This window comes from Rhinolophus ferrumequinum, chromosome 13 (assembly GCF_004115265.2).
Source record: "Rhinolophus ferrumequinum isolate MPI-CBG mRhiFer1 chromosome 13, mRhiFer1_v1.p, whole genome shotgun sequence".
NCBI classification, from domain to species: Eukaryota; Metazoa; Chordata; class Mammalia; order Chiroptera; family Rhinolophidae; genus Rhinolophus; species Rhinolophus ferrumequinum.
In genome coordinates, this window is record NC_046296.1 from 42915 (window position 1) to 66098 (window position 23184).

The 23184-nt window shown below is 44.2% G+C and overlaps 1 protein-coding gene across 1 annotated transcript in view; it reads left to right on the plus strand.

Annotated features, from left to right (window-relative positions):
- The window catches only part of TGFBRAP1 (transforming growth factor beta receptor associated protein 1), a 59292-nt gene that overhangs the window by 24256 nt on the left and 11852 nt on the right, over window positions 1-23184 (plus strand). The window contains exons 3-8 of the mRNA XM_033125127.1: window positions 8135-8329; window positions 10490-10644; window positions 15494-15576; window positions 18665-19006; window positions 20768-20825; window positions 22673-22816. Coding sequence (XP_032981018.1) covers window positions 8135-8329; window positions 10490-10644; window positions 15494-15576; window positions 18665-19006; window positions 20768-20825; window positions 22673-22816 — 977 coding nt within the window. The remainder of the gene's footprint in view (window positions 1-8134; window positions 8330-10489; window positions 10645-15493; window positions 15577-18664; window positions 19007-20767; window positions 20826-22672; window positions 22817-23184) is intronic.

Genomic DNA, 23184 nt, shown 5'->3' on the forward strand with positions numbered 1-23184 from the left:
AGTATTTGCACCATGGAGGGTATGTGTGGCAAGATAGTGACAGAACTGCATAATCAGTGTTTGCTCAAGTTTCCTTAGATTGTTTTGTGAATGCGGGGTGAATGGAACAAAAGTACATGGGTCATAAAACCAGTTTTATTTTGTGCTAATGTGGAGCCTGAAGATGGCTCGGGGGAGAAAATTCCTTTAAGTAAATAGCTACAAAAATAGAAATCTGTAAGACTTCCTGATAAGGTTTTTCTCAAGTGGGTGGGATTGTCAGTGGATTGGTTTTTACTTTTCATTCTAAAAAGGAGTTGAGGTAGCTCACTGACAGGTCTTTTCAGATGTGGAGACTTTAGTGTTACATCCATCATTTTCTCTTATTGGCAGCAATTTCATCCCACCACAAAGGCTCCACAGGCCAGCACCTTCAAAGGGCTTGCCTGTTTTTGGCCTCCCTAACTCTCTTCACTGCCTTCTCAAAATTAAGAATCAGAGCTGTTAAGTCACTGCGGGCTCGTCCCTGGGGGCTCTTGGGGTTTTCTTTCAGTCATGGAGGCTCACAGCAGGATTCGTGTGCACAGGTGCTGGTGAGCGTGAGTGCCCCTCAACACTGGTGTTCTCTAACCGCAGTGAATTTGTGTGCAGGCGTCTCGTTTCACAGTGAGGGGTACAAGCATTTTCCGGTGATAACAAAAATTGAGGTCATAAACGAATTAGTGTACACGTCATGATTTTCACTTTTTTAAATAGACTTTATTTTTTAGGGCAGTCTTAGGTTCATAGCAAAACAGCAGAAAGTACAGAGTTCCCGTATGCCCTCTGCCCCTAAACACACACACAGCCTCCCCTCTGTCAACACCTCCCGACAAAGTGGTCCATTTGTTGCAGTGGATGAACCTATGTTGACATTATCACCCAAAGTCCACAGTCTACACTAGGGTTCACTCCCGGTGTTGTACTTCTGTGGGTCTGGACAAATGTGTGATCACATGTACCCATTGTTACGGTATCATACAGAATATTTTCACTGCCTTCGTACTCTACCTACGAGTGTTCAGCCCAACTCCCTCAACCTCTGGCATCCAGTGAGCTTGCCAGAGTGTCATTTAGTTGAAATCAGACCACATTGGCTTCACTTGGTAATATGCACTTAAGGTTCCTCCATGTCTTTTCCTGGCTTGATAGCTCAGATTTTCACCTTTTGGGAAAAAATTGTTTTACCCAACCACCTTTTTCTTTAAAAAAAAAAAAAAAAAATTGCAATTTTAATGAAAAAAATTTATTATGGAAAACATATAAACGTCGATAGTAAAGAGAATAGTGTAGCGAATTTGAAGTACCCGTCACCCCACCTCAGCCCTTACCTGTCTTTGCCAGTATTTGGTTTATACACCTAACGACTCCCACTGCTCGATTATTCTGAAGCCAGTAACAGACATCATAGCATTTTACCTATAAACATCAGTATGTAATTCTAAGTTATTTTTAAAAGAAGAAAATCACAATACCATTACGTATCTAACAAATATTTAACAGTAATTCCTTAATATCGTCAAATATCAAAACATGTCATGTCTTTTTTTTTTTTTAATTTATTGGGGTGACAATTGTTAGTAAAATTACATAGATTTCAGGTGAAAACATGTCTTATTTCTATTATACATATAGAGACATACATAAATACGTACATACATACGTTTGTGTTCAAGTACGTGTATGTTCATTTTTCAGTTTGTTTGAATCTGATTCTCACAAGGCCCATACATTACAATTGCTTAATAGATCTGTTAAATTTCTCTTATCTTTAGGTTCTGCTGCTTTTCTTATTTTTCTTTAACTTTTTGTTGAAGAAATTAGATCATATCACCTATAACTTCCCACAGTCTGAATTTTGATGATTTTATCCTCTTATGTTGTTAACTATGTTAGACTGACCTTTGTGTTTCCTGTAAATTGATAATTAGGGTGACAGGACTTATCAGATTTCAGTTTGTTTTTGTTTTGTTTTTCAGGGAGAGACGAGACTTCTTCATAGGTGATGAAGGACTTCTGTCCGGGTTCCATAATTTCTTTTTATCTCTCTTTGTAAGGTTAATAGCTGTTGACGAATATTGCCTAGATCCTTTAAATCATTAGAGGCTGCCAAAGGGCCACACTTTATCTCTGTCCCTTCCTCCTTCATATGGGAACTGGAATGCTTTGAGGAAGAGAAACTTCTCTTAACTATTTGGTTGCTCCCAGGTACATTGTGTAAGAAAGGCAGGGTGAGGCCTTCATAAGGCGACCCCTTCTGTCTTCCAGAAGTGACTTTTTTTAAGGAATCATACAGAATTGTGGATTTCCGCGTATAGGGTGTGTTTGGGTCCAGCTGTGCTGGTGGGCAGATTGACCCCTGAGTCTTCTTCACATGACCCTAGAACCTTGATAGCTTTCTTGCCTTCTGGTATGACAAGGTGTTCCAGGTTCTCTCGGTACATCTCCCACCCTAGATTGGGTTTCAGCCATTTCTCCAAGGACCCCTGCTGTTTAGAAACCACAGTCTGGGTGTTAGCGGTGCTTATTGTTCATTGTTTCTAGGCTTCTTCAGTAGACAGAGCTCGGAAGGATGCACTTCCTAAAGATGAAATTATGAGATCTTATTGATAGAACCAGTTCAGGGCTGCAGGATATTGACCTCATCTGCCTGTGTCTATTGACCTGTATGTCCTTTCAGCCACTCCCAAAATCTTTTTTTTTTTTTTTTTTAGAGAAGCAAAGATTTTTTTTTATTACAACAAAAGTATAGCTCTCTTATGAGAGGGGGTACCTGAAAATGGGATGCTCCGAAAAATCTTAATAAACTGCCATCCTAACGGTTGTTCCTTTGATTTATCCCACAGTACACAGTACAGAATGACCATTCTGACACTACTATTCTCACAATGTAATTACTGAAAAAAGTTTGATTGTTTATAGTTCTTTTCATCCTTAGCGTAGGGTGTATATAACCCATTAGGAACGTATAGTCAGTCACATTACTGTGTTTTAAAGAAACGTGGAATAGTTCCCCTCTGTATGGTTATGCCACCAACTGGACATACAGTAGTTAGATTGACTTGTTTCATTTTACTTTTGATTTTTAGAAATTGTTTTATTTTTATTTTGTTTTTCGTTATGTAAATATTTACAAGGTTCCAAGTCAGTTTGATTCCAAGAGCTTATATCCTGTCTCCTTCACCTATTCTCTCCTTCCCCCATAGGTAACCTTTATTTCTATAGTTTATCCTTTCATTTTGGTGTTCCTTATATATTTGAGATACCAACCTGTTGTCTGTTACCTGTTTCAAATATTTCCAGTTTTCACCAAGCAGAGGCTTTTCTTAAACATTTCTATCTAATCAAATGTATTAACCTTTTTGCTCTGTTGCTTCTTGATTTTGAGTCATGTTAGGGATGTTTCCCCTCTTCCAGGTTATAGACAAATTCACCTATGTTTTCTGCTAGTAATTTTATGGCTTCATTTCTTATAGCGAATAGTCTAAGTAATGGATTCAATTTTATCCTTTTCTATATGACTGTCCATTATCCCAACAAACTGATAAGAGGGTCCTCCTTTTTCTCCCTGACTAGGTGGCTGCCTTTAGTGGACACTAAATTTCCTTATGTCATTGGATCTGTCTCTGGATTCCCTGTTTTGTCCCATTAGTCTGTTTGCCCGTTCATGAGCCAATACCGGTTTCAGTTATAAAGACTTTATAGTGAAAAATATTTGATTCCCAATTTTGTTGGTTGTAGTGTTAAGATGGAAGGGAGATGATAATCATATTTAGGATACATTTTCCTTACGGCTTCTCCATCTCAGCTACGTGGGCATCATGCTCAACGAACTAAACTCCATAATTGTTGTTCTGCTTGTAATTGACCCAAGTATAAGGAAATTGGAAGGTCATGTGTAAGCTCTTATATAATACGTTACCAATGTACAGGCTCTGTATGCAACAGCAGTCGCCACCATCCTTATGTGGCTTCAGAAATTAAGTTCAAACAAATTATCATAATGGATGCGGATGCACTTTTAGACGAACGCTATGTATTTTCGTTTTACCCACCTTCTTTCTGAAGATGACATAAGCCTACTCCTGTGTCATGAGAAAACGGCTCTTTTGCCTTAAATTTTGCTGTTTTACGCAATGTTTTGTTTAACATTTCATATGCAGTTGATTGCTATGACTTTAAACTCTGTCCTTTGATCATTCTTCTTGAAAAAAATGCAAATAATTCAGCTACTCCTCACTCCACATGGCTGCTCCCCTCCCACCTCAGATAAGGGGGTCCATGGATATTTAGAGGGTGCACATTTGAAAATAATTGTTTTGAAAGGTTTTTACCATTTACGAATTTTGTTACATTTGCACTCCTGCAACAATATAGAAACAATAGAGTGTATCGCCTACTTAACAAGCATATAATTAGTTGTGGGGTCTGAATGACAATACCGAGTTCCTAAGTGAATCTGTGGCACCTTATACTGCTTGACCTTTACCCCCTAATTGCCAGTTACTGCTTTGCTCTTTCATTCTAGTGAAATCTTTGGCTTTTCTTTTTGTGTAGACGCCTTTGTTCTTGCCCTCTGGTCTCTGCCCTTTTCATTTCGACAACATTTGTGCTTGGGCCTCTGCACTGCACACACAGTTTTCGGGTCAGGTGAGGCTCAGCCATAAGCGGGTAGACGCCGCAGCCCTTTTTTAATCCCAGGATAAGGCTGGACTTCGTTTTGGTGTCCATGTCCCATGAGAGTTTTGCTGTACAGAACAGTTATTTCACCCAAAATTCAGCGGAATCCTCGGGATTAGGTACATTTACCAAAGGCCTGGGTGAAGGAGGCGGGCAAGGAGCCAGTGCCCCAGTCGCTTTTCTTTGCCCTGTAGGCTCTTTAGTGGCTGGTTCTAAATGCATAAAAGAGTCAAGAGTGTGCTAACCTCCAAAGCTCAGTTTTAATTTCGGATTCTTCATGCTTCCCATAGCTATGCGCCTCGTGTTTGTCTCCTTCGGCGTTTTAAAATGCTGTTTGGATACTTGGGCTATGCCGTTGGTGGGTTAATTCAGACCTTAATTGCGCCCTCTCTGTCCCTGTGAAACATCGACAGGAATGCCACGTCCTGTGCCTTCAGTTTCGCCCATCGTCCCCCCTCTGGGACTAACCCAGACCACCACTCCTGCTCACTCCTGCCTTTAGCTCTGCATCATCTCAGTGTACTCGTCCACAGTCCCATGGAACTCCTGACTTCTTACCTGCTTTGGAAGGAAATGAGAACAGAAGGCCCTCCCCAGCCTCAGGAGCAGCCCTTGGTTGGGACGTACAAAAACGTGTCCTCTTGTGTCATCTTGTATTTTACGCTGGTTTTTAGTGTGCTCTGTGCAACCATTTGTCCCCCTTCCAGAAGGATGCTGTTACCCCGAGAAAGCACTTGAACTCCGGGCTCTCCTCTCCCAGAGGCCTCCAGTCCACGAAGCGCAAACCTTGCCTCCTACCCAGCCCTGCCTGCTGGTCCCTGTGTGTAGACCTGGCCCAGGCCTGTTAATCCTGAGCTTAGCAGCCGCTCACTGGCTTTTGACTCACCCTCTCGCTGCTCCCACTAAGTCAGGTGCCAGGTTCCTCTGGAAGTTACCCAGCCTCCTCTGTTGTACACCTAGCCCTGGCCTAAGGCCTTCTCCCTGGTGGCAGGCAGCTGCCTGGCCTCCCCCACTGTCCTGGGCTCTCCCTACTTCTCTCCCTCCACTTCCTGCCAAGTGGCTTTTCTAAAGTACTTGTGACCCTGTAACAAAATCAGGCCGCACTCCTCAGCCTGACTCTCCAAGTCAGCGCTTCATGCTCTGACCCTAACTTGACTTTCCAACCCTCTGCGCCCCAGGAAGAGTTTGCACTGTTCCAGGAGCAGGAGCCGCTCCCTGTTAGAGGGACATATACCCTCTTCCCTGCCTCCCTGTGACCTCCTGCTTCTCACTGCGGAGCCCCACCTGCCTCCGTGCCATCGTCCTGTGCAGTGTCTGATCACTCGGCTCCATCGGGGCTTTGCCTCCCATCAGCATTTTCTGTACCTTTCTCCTGCCTGGTTATCTCTGCTGTGCTAACTGTTTCTATATCCTCCTTCGCCCTTCACTGCAAAGGCCTTGAATGTGTCTCCATCTACTTGTCTCCCGGTACTAACTGACGGAGACACACTCCTAATTCAGTGCTCGGCATATAAAAAGCAAATGTTGATGGACTTTAAATTGATGCTCAGCATGCTAATTTATAGTTTTTCTTTTTGTGTGTAATCATTTAATAAATGAGCTTTCCTTTCTGTTTGTGATGTGTTCACCCAGAGTCACACACTCTTGGTGTATTATGCTCAATTTTATTCTATTTCAAACGGCCACAGTGACCACAGTGACCTTGTGCTTACCAATTGGCGATAGATTTAAAGATAGGGTCACTGAATGAAAGTGTAGGTGTATATTCAGTTTTGATAGATAATCCCAGATTGTTCTCCAAAAAGTGTTTCCACGTAGCATGTCAAAACTCTGTACTATCAGTCTATATATAGCCTTTGGCCAATCTGATGGGTAAAAGTTGTTTTTACTTTTTTTAAATTTAAATTTGTATTCCCCTGGTTACTAATGAATGTGGGGATCTCTTCATGAACTTATTAGTCATTTGTGTTTTTGTCTCCTGTGACTGACCAACTCATATCATTTGGCTATTTTTTTTTTGTTGAGTTGTTAGTCTTTTTTGTAACGATTGTTAGAGACTTTAAATGGTCAAAGGAAAATACTTAAAGTGAGTGAATGGTTCACGTTACACAGTGTGACTCTTTAGTGGGGGATGCACGTGCGCACACACACACACTCACACACTCACATACACATAAAGCTTATTGTTCTCTCATCTTAACACTTCCAGTTGGTGCTACTTCTTGTGCCAAGAGCCAGTGTTGAAAGTGTCCAGGGGACCAGACAACTGTCCTCAGTACAGCATTGTTCAGCACCGAGGGCCTCAGTGCAGCAGATGAGGGCCGGGCACGTACACCTGTGAGATCGCCCACGGCACCCATTCTCAGGAACAGCCAAATTTAGAGGAAAAGAGCGATCTTTGTACCTGATTAGGTGGGTCTGGTTAGGTGTACCTGATTCAGGAGGGTCAGTGATTTCTCAGGTCTAGGAATTTTGCCCATGTGATATGTTTGAGATGCTATCCACTGTTTCAGTGTTACAGTACTCCCTGTCGCTGTTCAGTGTTACAGTACTCCCTGTCGCTGTTCAGTGTTACAGTACTTCCTGTCGCTGTCTGCCTCTCTCCTCTCCCCCTTCTCTGTTGAGTGCAGTAGAAACCACTTGTCTCCTGCAGTCACATCTAATCATTTGCAACAAGAGCATCCTGTTTTTAAAGGTGTATTATGTCAACTACTTCGAAAACTGAGTTAAAATGGATTGACTTGACTTTACTTGGTGAATATAGTGTTAATTTTGGTAAGCCCAGAATCTGTGGACTGTATACAGTTCCATTTGGAAATGGCTCGCTTACTGCTTTATGTGCAAGATAAACTGTTGTTTAATATGGAAGGTATTATTCACAAACTTAACTGGCACTGTCTTGAATTGCAAAATTGGTTCTATCTCTGTTTTATAGTGCACGTATATCCAAAATTAGACTTTAGCTCTGAGCAGAGACAGTTCCTGATAGGACGCCTAGTAGAGTACCTGGCACATAGTAGGTGCTCAATAAATATTTGGATGTATTCAATATTCATTGCTGAATGAATGTGTGATGAAGAGCTGTAACTTAGAGATGCAAACCATTTGGAGAACTGTATACAAAAGACGGCTTATGAAGCTTTTAAAATTCTTTGAAAATAACTTTTCCCTGCCTGTGAGGACATGTGCATTATAAACCTTCATGTGGGTATATGTAAATACTTGTTTACCTTCATTTTTAATAGGAAGTAAATCTAAGATATACATCCTGGGGAAGCTAGTTCTCAAAAAATAAAGTCATTGAGGGTTCTTCACACATGCAGTGTATTATAGTATCTTACCTATCTTGAAATATAATTATTTTTCCTGCATCTAGACACTGGAAAAAAATTCCCCAGTTATTTGAAGGTCCGCTTAACTCCTCCTGTTTTTCTAGGCATGTTCGCCACAGTGGCTGGGATTTCTCAGCGAGCTCCTGTGCACTGGTCAGAGAACGTGCTCGGGGCGGCCGTCTGCTTCCCGTACGTCATAGCGCTCGATCAGGAATTCATCACAGTTCACAGCATGTTGGATCAGCAGCAGAAGCAGACCCTGCCCTTTAAAGAAGGACACATTCTACAGGATTTTGAAGGTACCGGGTTATATGGAAATCTTAGCAAAATTTAGTCATCACCCTTTTATGATATTTCTTCACTAAGTGCTATTTAGGGCCCATTAGGATCAGGACTTTACACTGAGCGTAGCAGGATACACAGACGATGTTAATACAGACTCTGCCCTTGAGGGGCTCCAGGGTTAAAGGGGAGAGAGACAGTTAAACAAATAGCTGCAGCAGTTTAACAGCGCGATAGAAATGAAATAAGGACAATTGGGAGAGGCAGAGGTGGAAGTATTTCCAGGAGGGCTTCCTGAAGGAGGTGGCATTTGAGCCAAACCTTTAAGAGTGATTAGGAGTCAGCCAAGCAAATGTGGTGTGAAAGAACCTTCAGGGAGAGAGAAAGGAGCATGCACATGTGATCCAGAGAGAACCCTGCACTTCAGGCCACCCACGCAGTTCGGCGTCACAGTGGTGCAGAGCGTGTGAGAAGGGGGCGGTGAGGTGCGGCTGTGGCAGAGCAGGGCAGTCGGGGAGGGAGGGCTTCCTCTTGTGTGCAGTGGTGAGCTGGGGCTGGGTGGGGGGTTGGTTGTATTTCTCCTAAATTTTATTATGAACATTTTTAAACATACTGAAAAATTGAGAGAAAAACAAAGTGAACCACTGTACACCGTTCACCTAGATTCACCACTTGTTAACATTTTGCGGAGCCGTTTGAAAGTAAGTGGAAGGCAGTCATGACGTTTAATCTGAAATACTTCAGCATGCACCTCCTACCATGTTTCCCCGAAAATAAGACCAGGTCTTATATTAATTTTTGCTCCAAAAGGCGCATTAGGGCTTATGTTCAGGGGATGTCATCCTGAAAAATCATGCTAGGGCTTATTTTCCGGTTAGGTCTTATTTTCGGGGAAACATGGTAAGAACAACAGCATTTTCCTATATAGTCACAAAGTCATTTTCACACCTCAGAAAATGAGCTCTAATATCCTGCCCATGTTCACATCTCCTCAGTTGTCCTAAGAATGCCTTTGATGATATTCCCTTCAAACCAAGAACTAATCTAGATTTGGGCATTGCCATTTGTCATATAAGGAGTTTGGCTCAGCAAACACTGCCTTTCCTGTTTGAGATGCTGGACATATAAACTTCCTAAGACTCAGTCCCCACATTCCGCATGTCAGATTCCGGCTGCGGGCCCTGACACCCACCTTGGAAGAGCACATTTCAGAGCAGTGTTACGGTGCTGTGTACACCGACTGCAAGAGTTGGGCACAGGGTCAGGAACACCTGGAGGCTGGTGATGTAACCCGCACTAGGTCGGAACAAGAGACACTTCCTGGGAAGGGGGACGCCAGTGCAGAGAAGACTTACTCATCTGAGTGTGAGAAAAGTTACTCACGTTGATGGTGATAGTAGAAGACAGGTATGAGCAGAGCAGGAAGGAGATGAGGTGGGGAGGTGTGATGAAGAAGTTACGGGCAAAGAGAGGTGACGGCTGGGTCAAAGCAGGTCGTGGGACTGGAATGGAAATGGTGGGTGGCAAGAAGAGGAGCCTAGGGAGCAGGAAAGGCCTGGCTGAGCCTGAACTCCCCTCACACAGAAAGAAAAGATCATTCCATTGCTTCCTGTGAACAGATAACGGTTGGCTTAAAAAGTGTCTCCAGAAGGGAGCAGGGCTCACCTGCAAAGCTTTGCAGTAGGAGCTCATCTCAGATTGTAGTTCTGACTCCTGGGTGGGCTGCCTGTGCAAGGTCCCCCAGGTGAAATGACGGTGACACTGTTGGCCACGGGCCAGGTTCACTTGCAGCATTGTGGGGAATGCATAAGTTTATGCCACGACTTGGTGGTATTTGGATGGCAGGTGAGTATGAAATATTGTCCCACAGTTCAGAATGCTGCATTACAACCTTCATTTCCCATAAACTAACATGGAGAGAAAATAAATTTTTAAAGCTTTCATGTGAGGTATATCATAATTCTTACTTTGGAAATGTAGTCTTAGGGGTTTGCCCTTTTCTGACAGTTGAAAGTTGGGGAAGAAGAAAAGAGAAGCATTGTAATTTTTCATTTCTGTAGGAATTCTATTCTGATGAAGTTGATCAACGAATCAGAGCATAGTCCCATTTAGGGGAAAGTGTTTTCTCGCAGGCATTTTGTTCTTCCCCTTCCCAACAGTGTCAAATTTCTCCCCAGGAAGAGTGATTGTCGCCACAAGTAAAGGAGTTTACATCTTGGTTCCATTACCTCTGGAAAAACAAATACAGGATCTTCTAGCAAGCCGTAGAGTGGAGGAGGCTTTGGTTTTAGCAAAAGGAGCCCGGAGGAACATTCCGAAGGAAAAATTTCAGGTTTGTAATTAGCTGGTCAGAGAAAGCATGCCTCCAAGGCCACCAGTCAGAAAACGTTCAGATAAAACCAACACCCAGCTGCGGACTGCGTTTGTATCTGTCATTGAGTTTCTCAGCACATGCACATTGTACGGAGAAGGAAACAGCCTGGACTGAGGTGACACTGCTGACAGAGGCCAGGTCGGGTTTGGAACCTCTGACTTAATTTCCGTGCTTAATCTACCAACTTGTATTTCTAGTCAACTTTCCTTCTTCCGTGGGCCTTCAGAGAAGAATCAGGGGCACAGTTCTTATAAACCCAGAGAGTAACATTAGGTTCATTTGTCCCACAATTTAGAATTTGTGTTTGTTGGGCTGGGGTTGGATTTTAAAAGTTTAGATTCCTATTATCTACAGGAAAAGCTCTGTTAACCATACTAGTAAACTCTCTAATATTGCAGGAATCCATCTGATTAATCTCCTTAAGAGAAAACTTTTAATTCACTCAAATACTAACTTTAATATAGTTGATATGGGAAGTACAGTGGATATAATAATCACACATTATGTCTCATGGAATCATGTTCCCTAAAAACTGCTGCTTGAGCAGTTGTCAGATTAGTTCAGCTGACTCTGCTTTCAAGAGTAATAAAACCTAATACCAGTGTGTGTACGCTTCGTATACATATCCAAATCGACCGTTAAAAGTTCTCGTGAATGAATAATCCCTTTGATTGTTACCAACCGATCAGAGTCTCACCTGGCTATGTGATTATTGTGGAATGAAATGATGTTCTTTGGCCTCACTTCTGCTTTATGCTGCTGCAAAAGGTAGATTCTGAAGGTGAGAGGCAGAATGTGTACTTCACAAAAGAGGGCGCCTTTTCTATATTTAAATATTGAAAAACTTCTCATCTTTGTTCCTAACTATTTTTTTTACTAGTTTCAAGTGTACAAAACAATGTAATAGTTAGGAATTCACACCTCTCACGAAGTGAAAAACTGACGGTTGTTCCTATTTTGTTAAAATAAGACCTACCTATCAGCAGTCGGCAGGGGGCAGCAAAAGCGAAAGGAAGAGCGCTCCAATTCAGGCTGGTTGTGCTGTGAGAGCAGGCAGGCCGCGCTGAGAAGGTGCGAGATCAGATGAGATCAGACCGCCATGGGGTCTGAGACCTGCCTCAGCCCGGCTTGCTCTCAGCAACTCTTTCCTCCCTAACGTCAGGCCCCATGAGCTGCCTCCTGTGGATGTGTTAGATGTCTACATGGGCCACATGTTGGGGTGTCCCTTCCTTGTACATACATGTGTACATATTAAGTGTGTGACGTTTTCTTAAAGAGGCTTTCAACATTCTTTGTCTGATTTTTGCTTTTTCTCCTCTCTTTTTGGCAAGAGCAGAGAGATGCATTCGGCAGCAGAGGCTATGAGGAGTCACCTTGCTCTCTAATCTGATATCCCAGTTGAGTTTTTTCCTTTGTAACGTGCTCCCTGCCTTCTCCCTGTTGTTCCACACACGTAGATCCAGACCTGGAGACACACCCTCAGAATGATCGCAAATGCAACTGTTATTCTCAGTGCCCGTGGTTACTGCTGGTGTGCAGACCCTTCTCCTATTTTGCCTGAATGATTTGAACAGCCTCCCTCACGTCTGTCTAGTCCATTCTCCATGCCACTACAGGAATGATCTTTCTAAATACAGACCAAATTTGTTGCTTAAAATACAGTGGATGCCCCACTGCCCGAGGTAAAGTCCTCACCCTTAAAGCCCATCATGATCCGGCCCTGCCCACTTCTCTGCCCTTCTGCCTCTCCCTTCTGTCACACCTTTGAAGCGTCCCCTAACCGTGCCTTCCACCTAAACGGTAGAGAACACAGGAAGCTAACTGCTGTTGAGAACTACACAATAGGCAAGCCCTCTGCAAGGCTCTTTAAGACATCTTTTAATCCTTAAAACAATTCAGAAATAACCAGTACCACCATCCAAGGACCAGAAGACAGGACAAGTGAGATGGCTTTGCCTCTGGACATGAAATCAGGGCCAGCCCTCTTTCCCCCCGCGTGCTTTGCTTCCACATTCAGCGGAACGTGCCGTGTGCGTTCACATGCCTCTTCACCCTCCCCCTGTGCTTCTCTTGTTGTTTCTGCTCTGCTCTTACTGGAGTGTGTTTCCATACTCGAGAAAAGACTATTTCAGTACCTTGCTTAAATGTACCCTGTTCTCCAAACCCTTCCTTTCCTCCAGGCAGAACTAATAACTGCCCTGTGGTTCTACAGCTGTGTGTGTTAACATGTAGCACAGATCCGTTTGGCCCTTAGCGCCAAGCTTTTCCCTCCTCGAGGTCCTAGGTAGCCCCTGTTCCCTTCCCCTTCCTCGCACCCTGCTCATGCCTGGGCTGAAATATGAAGGATGGACGAAGGGGTGATTCAGAGCTTTGAACCAGTCATCAGACAGAGCTCTGGAAGAATGACTTGTGGAGCAGAAGCTGTTTGTTTAAAATAGAACCATAAGAGAAAAGCAGACAATACTGACCAAAAGGTTTAGAGATAACTTTCCTGAGTGTGTATGTGTTTCTAAGGATGCGTTGTGATGCTTTCAGTATGGATCTGTAAAAGACAAGGATGCCTGCCTTCTCTTAAATGTAACCAGAGTGCCATCAATGTAACTCCCTGAAATCAACACTTGATTCCTTCATAGATAGTGTCCCATCAGCGGTCACATTTCCCCAGTTGACCTATGAACCTCTGAGTCTTGGCATTCTTTTTACCCTTAGGAGAAATCCCACTAGGGCTGGCCAGTCAAATTTTAGACTGAGAGTCACCTGGGAGAGTTCTCTGTGCCGTGCTGCCATCAACTCTTTTATAATGTATAGTTGAGTTCATTTGTTTCATTTGACTTCTGTTTTATAGGGATTGCTTTTTAAATTTAATTTTGTTTTATAATTATGTGAAATACTTACATAATTCAAAAGTCAAATCAACAAAACAAAATGGTGTATTCAAAGAAGCCTAAATTTCTGATCGGGTGTTTGTAGGTCAAATTCAGTGTTGTTCTCTGTATCATCCATGGTTTCAACATCCAGGTGCTTGTATCCAGGATGAATCTCTTTGCATGCTTCTTCCATGTCTACATGTAGCATTCCCAGGCTAAAACACAGAAAATAACTCCCACGTTCTTGGAGATTGGGAGTGTTAGCATAAGTAGTTTTTATTTCCCGTTAGGAAGGGGTATTTGAATCCTGCAGCCATGAGGAATAAATTGTTATTCAGCTGATTTCTCATCAACAAACCTGGGTGTCACTGAGAATTTTTCTACCACAGCTCATGGCTCCTTTTCATTCTTTTTGCTAAGTGGATGGCCTTTATTTTTTCTCCTTGTGGAAATGGAACTGGCATCCCCATGCAATAGAACTTTGACCCATTTCTGTCTGCTTAGTGTTGGGCAGTATAAATAGGCCAGTTTTTAGGTCAGAAATGACTGATGTCTGGGAAAAAAGACAAAAACCTGTGGTGAGAAGAGAAATGAAAGGAGAGAAATGTAAAGGCAGCCTGCCTTTTCTGACTTCTCTAAAGGAATTTGAAAACTCTTCAAATCTATAGCGAGAGCCCCTTTTAGAGCTGGTTGGAAGGAACGGGAGTGATAGCTTTTAGGTGCCGACTGGCCACTCTCCTCATTTCTTCAGTAGGTAACAGCACTAAGTACCTGCTGCATACCTGGATGAATCAGTGAGTGGAAAGATCTGGGTTCTCAAATCAGAAAGGTCTGGTCTTAAATCCTTGCGCAACCACTTACTGCTTTAGTAATTTTGGGCTGAAATATAACATCTCTGAGCAGAATGTTCCTGTTTGTAAAATGGGGATAGTGAATGACAAAGTGGAATGTCACAAAAATTGATCATAGAGATCTTCAGTCAATAAGTGCTTACGACACTGCAGATATTATGCTAGGAATGTAGGATACCAAGCTGGATAATGTATGCACCTTGTCTAGAACAGCATGATGGCTTAGAAGGTGCAGGAACTGCAGTCATAGAGTCTTTCATTGTGAGGCGATGAGGGCCTGTGCTGTGGTGATGGAGCCAGTAAGAACAGAGCAAAGAGACAGGCCCAAAAGCTGTTCCAAACTTGAGTGCTGGCCTAGTTGGACACTGAAGGGAGGAGGATGGAATTAGAGACCCCACCAGAGAACTTCCTAAAGTGTGTGTTGCTCTTGCCAAATGTTACAAGGACAAAGGGGCCCTGTGGCCAGCCGATGTAGGTAGTACTGGATTAAACAAAGAGAAGCCGGCATCTTTATTGCAGGAATTTCCAGACTGTAATGTGTTCGTGTGGGGTGTGCACACCAGGAGGAGAGAGAATACACAGCGTTTCTTCAGTGTGGGCTAGGAGCGCTTATTTGTCTATTAATTTATTCAGTGGTGTTGGCCTTGTACCCTGAGGGACACTCAGAAGTGCTGCTGGGAAGTGTCAGTTCCAACGGAGTGGCTTCTAGACTGTCAGAAATACTGAGGTTGTTAATAGCCACCTGGACAACCGGAAGTAGAAGCAATCAATGACACCCTGCAAGTTAACGAGGAGAAAGGAATGCATTTGGGAAGGATTGGGGTTCATGAAAAAGCATCCATGAAGAAGGAAGAATAGTTAAATAGAAAGCTTTGTTACAAGAATGAGGGTTGATCGACATACATGCACACACACGTACACTTGTATATTGAAATTAATTTCATATACGCCTTGTTTTTTCTTTACCTGTGACTTCAAAGTTCTACGTAATAATTAACATTTAGCCTGAGTTATGATTAGAAATTCAGGTTCTCCCCCTGTGATGATTTCAAGATATCTATAAGAGATTAAAGCTGTCTTTCTTTACAGGTAATGTACAGAAGGATTCTGCAGCAGGCGGGTTTTATACAGTTTGCACAACTTCAGTTCCTGGAAGCTAAAGAGCTCTTCAGGTAATTTGAGGTGTTGGTAGCAAGACTTGCGAGTGCCCCTCTGTGGTTACAACCTCCCTTCCCGCTGTGGTGCTATGACGGGAAGAGCTGCTGCCGTGGTTAGATTGTACTTCAGGTGGCAGTGCTGAGGCCTGTTTACAACAGCAAATGCCGCCAGTGCTCCTTGTCTCCCCCAACCCCAGCCTTAGTGTAACTGTCCTGTATCCTAATTAAAGGGAACAGGGGCTGATGAGGGGCATACATGACAGTCCTGCGAGGACGGGAGAGGGAATTCTGAAAGTGAATTTGATTAACATGTGAACAATTTTTAGGAAAATGCTATTGTTCCCTTTTCCTCTTCTGCAGAGATTTTACAAGAAGCTGTAAGTTTAGAGAAAGAGCATGTGCTTCTGGGAAGAAGACAGTTCTTCCTCTAAAGACTTTGTAGGTGGCCTTCTCATGGTTAGGTCTCTCCAGAAGCTGCCTTCTCTGACAGAGGCCCTCTCGCCCTCCCCGCCCCCATTGCTGTCACGGGTTTTCCCAGCTCCCTTCCTCTCAGGCTGGTGTACTCAGTGAGGCTGTGGGGGTATATCTGCTTGCTCAGCACGCCTTGCAGAAGATTAAGTTAAACTGGCTCTGATAGTCTTTAAATACCCCACTGAAGCATTGCCTGTGGGATAGGTTTTCATAGTGTCCAACTAGAATTGGTTCTGCACAGTTTAGAGCCACCGAAAAGATAAGATGTGATGAAGCCCTCAATAGACCCTCCACATCCCAGTAGCAAGCAGAGCAGAAAGCCACTCTGCAGCACGCTGTCCTCTGCCCAATCTGCAGGTGTATGGCCCAGGCCGCAGTGTCACCCACCATGACCCTCACCTCTGCTCTGTCACAAAATTGCTTGTAGAGAACAGGTTTCTGAGTCAAGAAGGAATTACTTATTAAATCACAGTGCCCTGTATAACTTTTACTTAAGCAAATTCTCTGTGCTGTTATCATCTGTTCCTGGAAAGATCAGTAGCTTTGGGATTTAAATAGATTCTCGGTCCCTTTGGGCCGAGGCTCTTTTCTGTTATATCTTGTCTTATTCCTGCAGTGTCAAAGGCCTCTCACTTGGGTCATGGGTGTCTCCCAACTTCTTTCCTCGAGGGTTAATTTGAGACGCAGAGTGAACAGTCACTGATTTCGTAAGAGAATAAATGTAAGGCCTGTCAGTTGTTAATACAAGGTTCCTATACTTCATACTTTCACCTCTTAATAGCGTACCTTTCAATTGACTGCTGCTCAGCTTTTGTCAAAAGTTTGAGGAAATTGATAACTTGAAGATGCTCCTAAGACAAGCATGCCCATAGCAGACATTGCCAAAAACTCATGATTTCTTTTTTCCTCATTGATCTGGTGCTTGTCCTCAGATTCCTTCTCAGTTCAGTGCTAGAAGCCACAACTGCCGACTAATTACAGTTGGCACCAAAGAGAGCACCTGTTTATCCTTTGTGTTGTGGAGACACATGCTGCGTGTCCAGGCCTCTGGGAGTTGTGCGGCCTGTCCTTGTATCCAGTCAGTCGACACTTCTCTCCCTGAGCAGACCTGGACTGCGCATGAGAGCTGGGAGCTAAGGGAAGGACAGCACCCCTTCTCCATGCAGTGTGACTGGAGTGGGTGGGAGCACTGCCGAGCTCGGACTTCCATCGGGATTTGTCCTGGACCTTAAAAGATGAGCAGAAGTTTTCCAAGTTGAGAGTCATACCCTAGGGCAGGGTTTCTCAGCTGTGGCATTGTTGACCTCTGGGGCTGGATAGTCCTTTGTTATGGGAGCTCTCACACACCGCAGAATGAGTAGCAGCAGCCCTGGCCTCTATCCACTGGTGCCTTCCAGTCATGACCTTCCAGTCATGACAGAAGTCTCTGCACACAGTGCCAAATGTCCCCCAGGGAGCCAGACTGCTTCCCATGCAGAACCACTGCCTTGGGCCAAGGGAACAGCAACAGCAGAGGCCAAGAGGCATGACCTGTGAACGGGGAAAGCTGAGTGGAGCTGAGTGCTGGAGCGTGGGAGGGACAGTGGAAGTGGAAGCTTCAGGTGGTTTGCGGTCTGTTTAGGAAGGGTCTGGAATGCCATGCTAAGAGGTTTGCACTGTATCCTGTGGGTAGTACAGAACCACTGTAGGTGAGAAGAGGGCCAGGGGGTTAAGAACAGGGCGGAAGGGAGACCAGAGACAGGAAGCTGGGAGGATGGAGGAGAGCCGATCAGAGCGTGAAGGAAGGCGGATGCAGTGACTGTCACAGGAAGTGCAGATCCTGGGTCCTACCTCAGGGACTCCCATTTAGTATGTCTGCACGGGGCTCCAACTCTGTTTGCTCGAGAGGTTTCCCACAGGTGGGTCTGATCCTGGGCTGGGTTGAGAGCCACAGCTCGGTGGTGCTGCCATTAACTGTTATCGCTGCAGACAGGACAGCAGGCTGGAGGGAGGCATGGGAGGGGCCCAACAATGAAGCAGACATGGCATGTCAGTAGGTGTGGCTTCCTGGGCTCACGAGGGTAGGACACTGTGCTGGCCATTTGAGTTGCGTGCTATCTTTATGCTCTGAAACGCTCCAGGAATGGCCACACAAATGCTTCTGTGTCTTCTGTTGCAACATCACTGACAAGGAGATTGTAAGTGCCATTCCTGTAAAGTCCCTTCTTTATGGACCATTCGTTAGATCTGTTCATAATTTAATGCCAGGGAAAACATTGGTTCTAGAAGGACTATAATCTGCCTTTGATCAAGCAGTGATGTTGTATTTCCTTTGTGTTTCTTCCTTTGCCGGGTTTCCAGGGAGCCCAGTGCTGACTTAGCATTCAGCTGTTCTGATATTCCACCTTCACAATGGTTGTGCTAATCTTTCACTGTGGTCCCCTTGATTGTTTTTGGGAACCAGGTGACAGCACACAGTTCACCAGCGCTTTGCCACACTTGCAAATGAGGATGGTCACTGTGGCATGCCTACCCAGATATCCAGCTCCCCGCAGACATGTGCAGACCTGCACACCCCTCCAGTGTTGTTTTGTGTGCCTATGTGTACTCTCTCTCTCTTTTTGCTTCATTTAGTCTGACACTGTAATTGCAGAAGCGGCCAGCTTGATGTCCGGGAGCTGATCTCTCTCTACCCCTTCCTGTTGCCCACCTGCTCTTCATTCACACGGTCTCACCCTCCCCTCCACGAGTATGCAGACCTGAACCAGCTGACCCAGGGGGACCAGGAGAAGGTGGCCAAGTGCAAGCGCTTCCTCATGAGCTACTTGAATGAGGTCCGCAGCACGGAGGTAGCGAATGGCCATAGAGAAGACATCGACACGGCGTTGCTCAAGCTGTACGCGGAGGCAGACCACGACAGTCTGCTGGACCTCCTGGTCACCGAGAACGCCTGTCTCCTAACAGACAGCGCTGCCTGGCTAGAGAAGCACAAAAAGTGAGTGTTCTCCCACCCGCCGCCGGGGGCTGCGTGCCTGGCCCTTCCCCACCCAGCGGGGACACTGTTGTGAAGCTGATGGGGCCAGTATGTTTGAGTTCCCAAGAGATTCATCCAGGGACTGACTACCCTGAAATCATCATGACAAGCCAGCACCCCTCGGGTTAGATCACCGTCGTCATGGTCTGCACACCAGCTGCAGGGGTCTGGGAAGGCAGCAACTCTCATACCAGTTCTTTAATAATAGAGAATACAGTTTGGAGCGAGTCCGAAGCCTTGTTAGTAAATGAAGTGATTCTTAAGAGTCCTTATATCCCATGTAGGATTCTCCTGTGGAAGATGCCTCATGGATGTTGGTGCAATTTATAGGGCACGTTAGCCACTGATGACCAAGAGCAGATAGAGACCTGTGGATAAACAGACAAAGAGGAGGGCTTATTGATCTCATGGATAAAGGTTATGGCTTAGAACTCTGCCTTTGTTATGTGCACGAGTGTGTAGGCAGCCACCCCGCGCCTTATGTCCAAGGCAGTTCATCCGTAGTGACTGGCGTGATAAGCGCCGGCAGCTTCTTCAGCCTGGTGAAGCAGGTGGTCAGGGAGTCGAACCCTTCTGGGCCTCGGGTTTTTTCCTTTAAAAATGTTGGGTAACCCCCTAAACCCCATTAAGCAATAAGATTCTTTGCCTCTGAGTTCTGTTATGTATTTGAAATGGCAAACGTCCTGAAGAAATCCCACAGGGACCGTGGCGGTTACATCGCTCGATCCTATTCAGATGCCGAGACAACATGGCTCGTGCTGGGCTCCACATGGGTGCTGGTTTTTCCGAGGTTCCCTCGGTTTCTCCAATACCCTGTGGAATGGAGTGGTTTTGTTTAGGAGCCAGGAAATGCACTGTCACCTCCTGGTGATGACTCGAGATGGTAGGGTCTGGAGAGTCAGTGAAACTTTCTGAGAGGTTGAAGGGTTGCAGCGAACAGTTTGACATCTTGAGAGTTTGCTCTTTGAGGAAAGAAATGTGACACCCCCTGGGTCACTTGCTCCAGTCACCTGCTGGGGAGGAGGAGGACCACGAGTGGGACATCCCTACAGAACTTGGGAGGTTGGGGATGGCTCACTGCCCAGGCAATGCCAATATCATTGCTAATCCCTTCCACTTGCAAGTGAGAAAATGGTGGGCCAGGGAAACTAATCCACTTGCTCAAGGTCATACAGGTCATAAGTATCGAAGCCTGAATTGAAACTCAGGTTCTTGAACTCTGGATGGCCTCCCCAGGACTCTCCCTGGAGTTCTGCTTTCTGCGATGCCTGGATGCTGTTGGCCTTTATTGCTGTCATTCATGTCCACACTCCTTCCCCGTCTTCCACTGACAGCTCAGACAGCGTACCTTCCGAAGTCTTCTAATATTGGGTTAATAGTGGGTAACTGAAGAGATAGGAAATTATAGTGATATTTGATGCAGATTGTAAAGCAATTCCAAATGTGATTTTCTATTGTATAATTACAGTTTTGTCAGCTTGTCTTAGACTCGAATGTGGTCCTTTTTGGAAATTGATAGGGCATATATTTTAATAGCATAAGCAAATAAACAGAAATGAGGATCCTTTTGTTGTTTGAAATTTGTTGTTGAACTCTGAATTGAATCCAGTATGGGACCAGGGGGTGTCAGGTGGGTACCAGGGCCCTGGATGGTGCTGTGTGGGTGCCACCCACAGAAGGTGGTAGTGGGGAGCGGGCACTTACCACGTTGTTTTCTTTCAGGTATTTTGCCCTTGGACTGCTCTATCATTATAATAACCAAGACGCGGCTGCAGTGCAGGTTAGTTAAAGCATTTTAGCATTATTTAAAAATTAGCACCGTTTAACTTGGTGTTACTTAAAAAAAAATTAATAGAGACCACTTTTGCCTGATCTACAGTCTTTTTTATAGGACAAAATGAATGCTACTTTTAGAAAGTGAATTCCTTGAGAAATGTTGGTCAAGAGTCTATTTTGTTTGTCTTTACTTCTCTTTAAAAACATTATCAAGATTCAGTTTTTAAAAATCTAAGAAATAAAAATGTGACTTCTTTTTGAGGCAGAAGGCACGGTACATCTCTGCCTTACTAGAAAATTAAAGCTATGAATAACTGTTTGTAATTTTCTTTTGATGTTAACAAATTTGTGATATTAATAACTTCATGACAATGACTATTGCCAATGAGCTGGGTAAATTATTATCCCCATGTCATCTGTGACAAAACTACAGCTGGCCAAGGCCTGGCACTGGGCCAGGGTCATCCACTGTTCGGGGGCAGAGCTGGGATTCGAACCAGTGCTTCAGGTTGTTTTCGCAGGGATGCAGAGCCTGAATTAAAACGGCACCAAGTGTCAGTCTTGTCTCTTGTCTTGTATCTGACATCGTATGACTGATTTTGTCTCACGCTCTCAGGAGACCACCCCCCTTATGTTATGTGTCATCCACTGGTATCGTTTGTATCGTACTTTCCTCGTGTGCTTTTTTGTTTTGTTTTGTGACTGGCCAGTATCATCAGCAGTATTCACCAAGCTAACGTCAACTTCATGACTTTGGGAAAGCCACACATGTGTTCAGTTAAACTATCGCGGTAACATCATTGCAGAATAGGTTAAAAAAAAATGGATTTCCATTAACATGCTAAGAGTAGATTTGGGGGTCAAAGGTAAAATTTTTATTTACATCATATAATTCTAAGAATTACAGCTTGATATAAGTGTAATAATAATATTAGCATAGGTAGATATCAAGAGATTTGCAAAATGGAAATCATATGGAATAAATCTCCATATATGGCAGAATTCTACTATTAAAAAATGACACATTTCAATGTATGTATGATTAGGTTATTTGGTTTGGGGAATTCAGTGTTGAAGAAACTCATACCATAAAACTGTTGGTGTGTTCATATCACGATTACAGAGCTTATGCTGCCTGCCCTGTTTCTTGGGCTTCTTGCTGGTGGTGAGGTTCAAAAGTGCAGTGCGGTCCTCTGTCCCCCTGCCCCCCACCCCCGTTACTTCCCTTCCCCCGCTTCCCACCCCCATGATGCCGCCTCATTCTGGGGTTCTGAAAGTAAGCTTCAATTTACACGGCGGGGAAGTTTCTGGATGAAATGGTAGAGGCCTTTGATTACTAGAGTCTGTGATGAGACCCTGTGCAAAAGACCATTAGAACACTAGGGGACAGAATCAGCAAAGTTTTCAAAAACATAGTATCTGACTATCACAGTTGAAAAAGGACTTCAAAAATCAAGGGTTCCTGGGATGGAAAAGATGGAAATAGCGTAGCTGATGGACATAGGTGAATTCCTTCTGTGTTGAGATGTCAGTGATGGTTTTTCATGAAGTAACTTTTTTTAATACCTCCACCTTTTCCTATACATTATCTTTACTACTTGTGTTACTGCGATATCGTTAAAAAGGAAAGAAAAAGAACCTGGTGCTTTATTTTCTTGATTTCCTGGACCACATTTTCTACATTTCTTTATTTCTCTGAAAAAAGTTAAAATAGATTTAAGCACTTAAAATTTGTCCTACTTCTTTTAAGTATTAAAAGGCCAAGTAAGTAAACATACAATTTATCGCAGCTGATTCTAAAAGGTACGTAACCTTGACCTTCCGTTTCTATTTATTTTTACGCCTTTCCAGTTGTGGGTGGACATTGTGAACGGGGATATTCAGGACTCCACTCGCGCAGACCTGTACGAGTACATCGTTGATTTCCTCACCTACAGCTCCAATCAAGAACTAGTGTGGAAGTATGCCGACTGGGTCCTGCAGAAAAGTGAGGAGGTTTGTGCTTCGTAAATGCATTCTCTTAGAGGAGTGAGGATTGGTTAAAAACAGTCAAAACCTCGATTTTAGGTGGATAAACAAGCGATGCTTCAACCTCTACTTCTGCCTTCTTTGCTCCCCCTTTTGTATGTGCCCTTGAGCCATCTGAATCCCAGGTCTTTGGGAAGTTCTAGATTTCACTGCTTCCGAGACGCACTGTTCAGCATCCTCTGTCTGGGACAGACAGGTCACTTTAATAGAAAAGCAAGAAGCATAGCCAGGCCCCATTCTCAGCATCTGGTGAAAAATGTGTGTTTGTGAACTGCCACCCCTAACTAAGTCTGGCACTTTAGTTTTCTGTGGGCTGGAGCAGGATCAGATGGTTG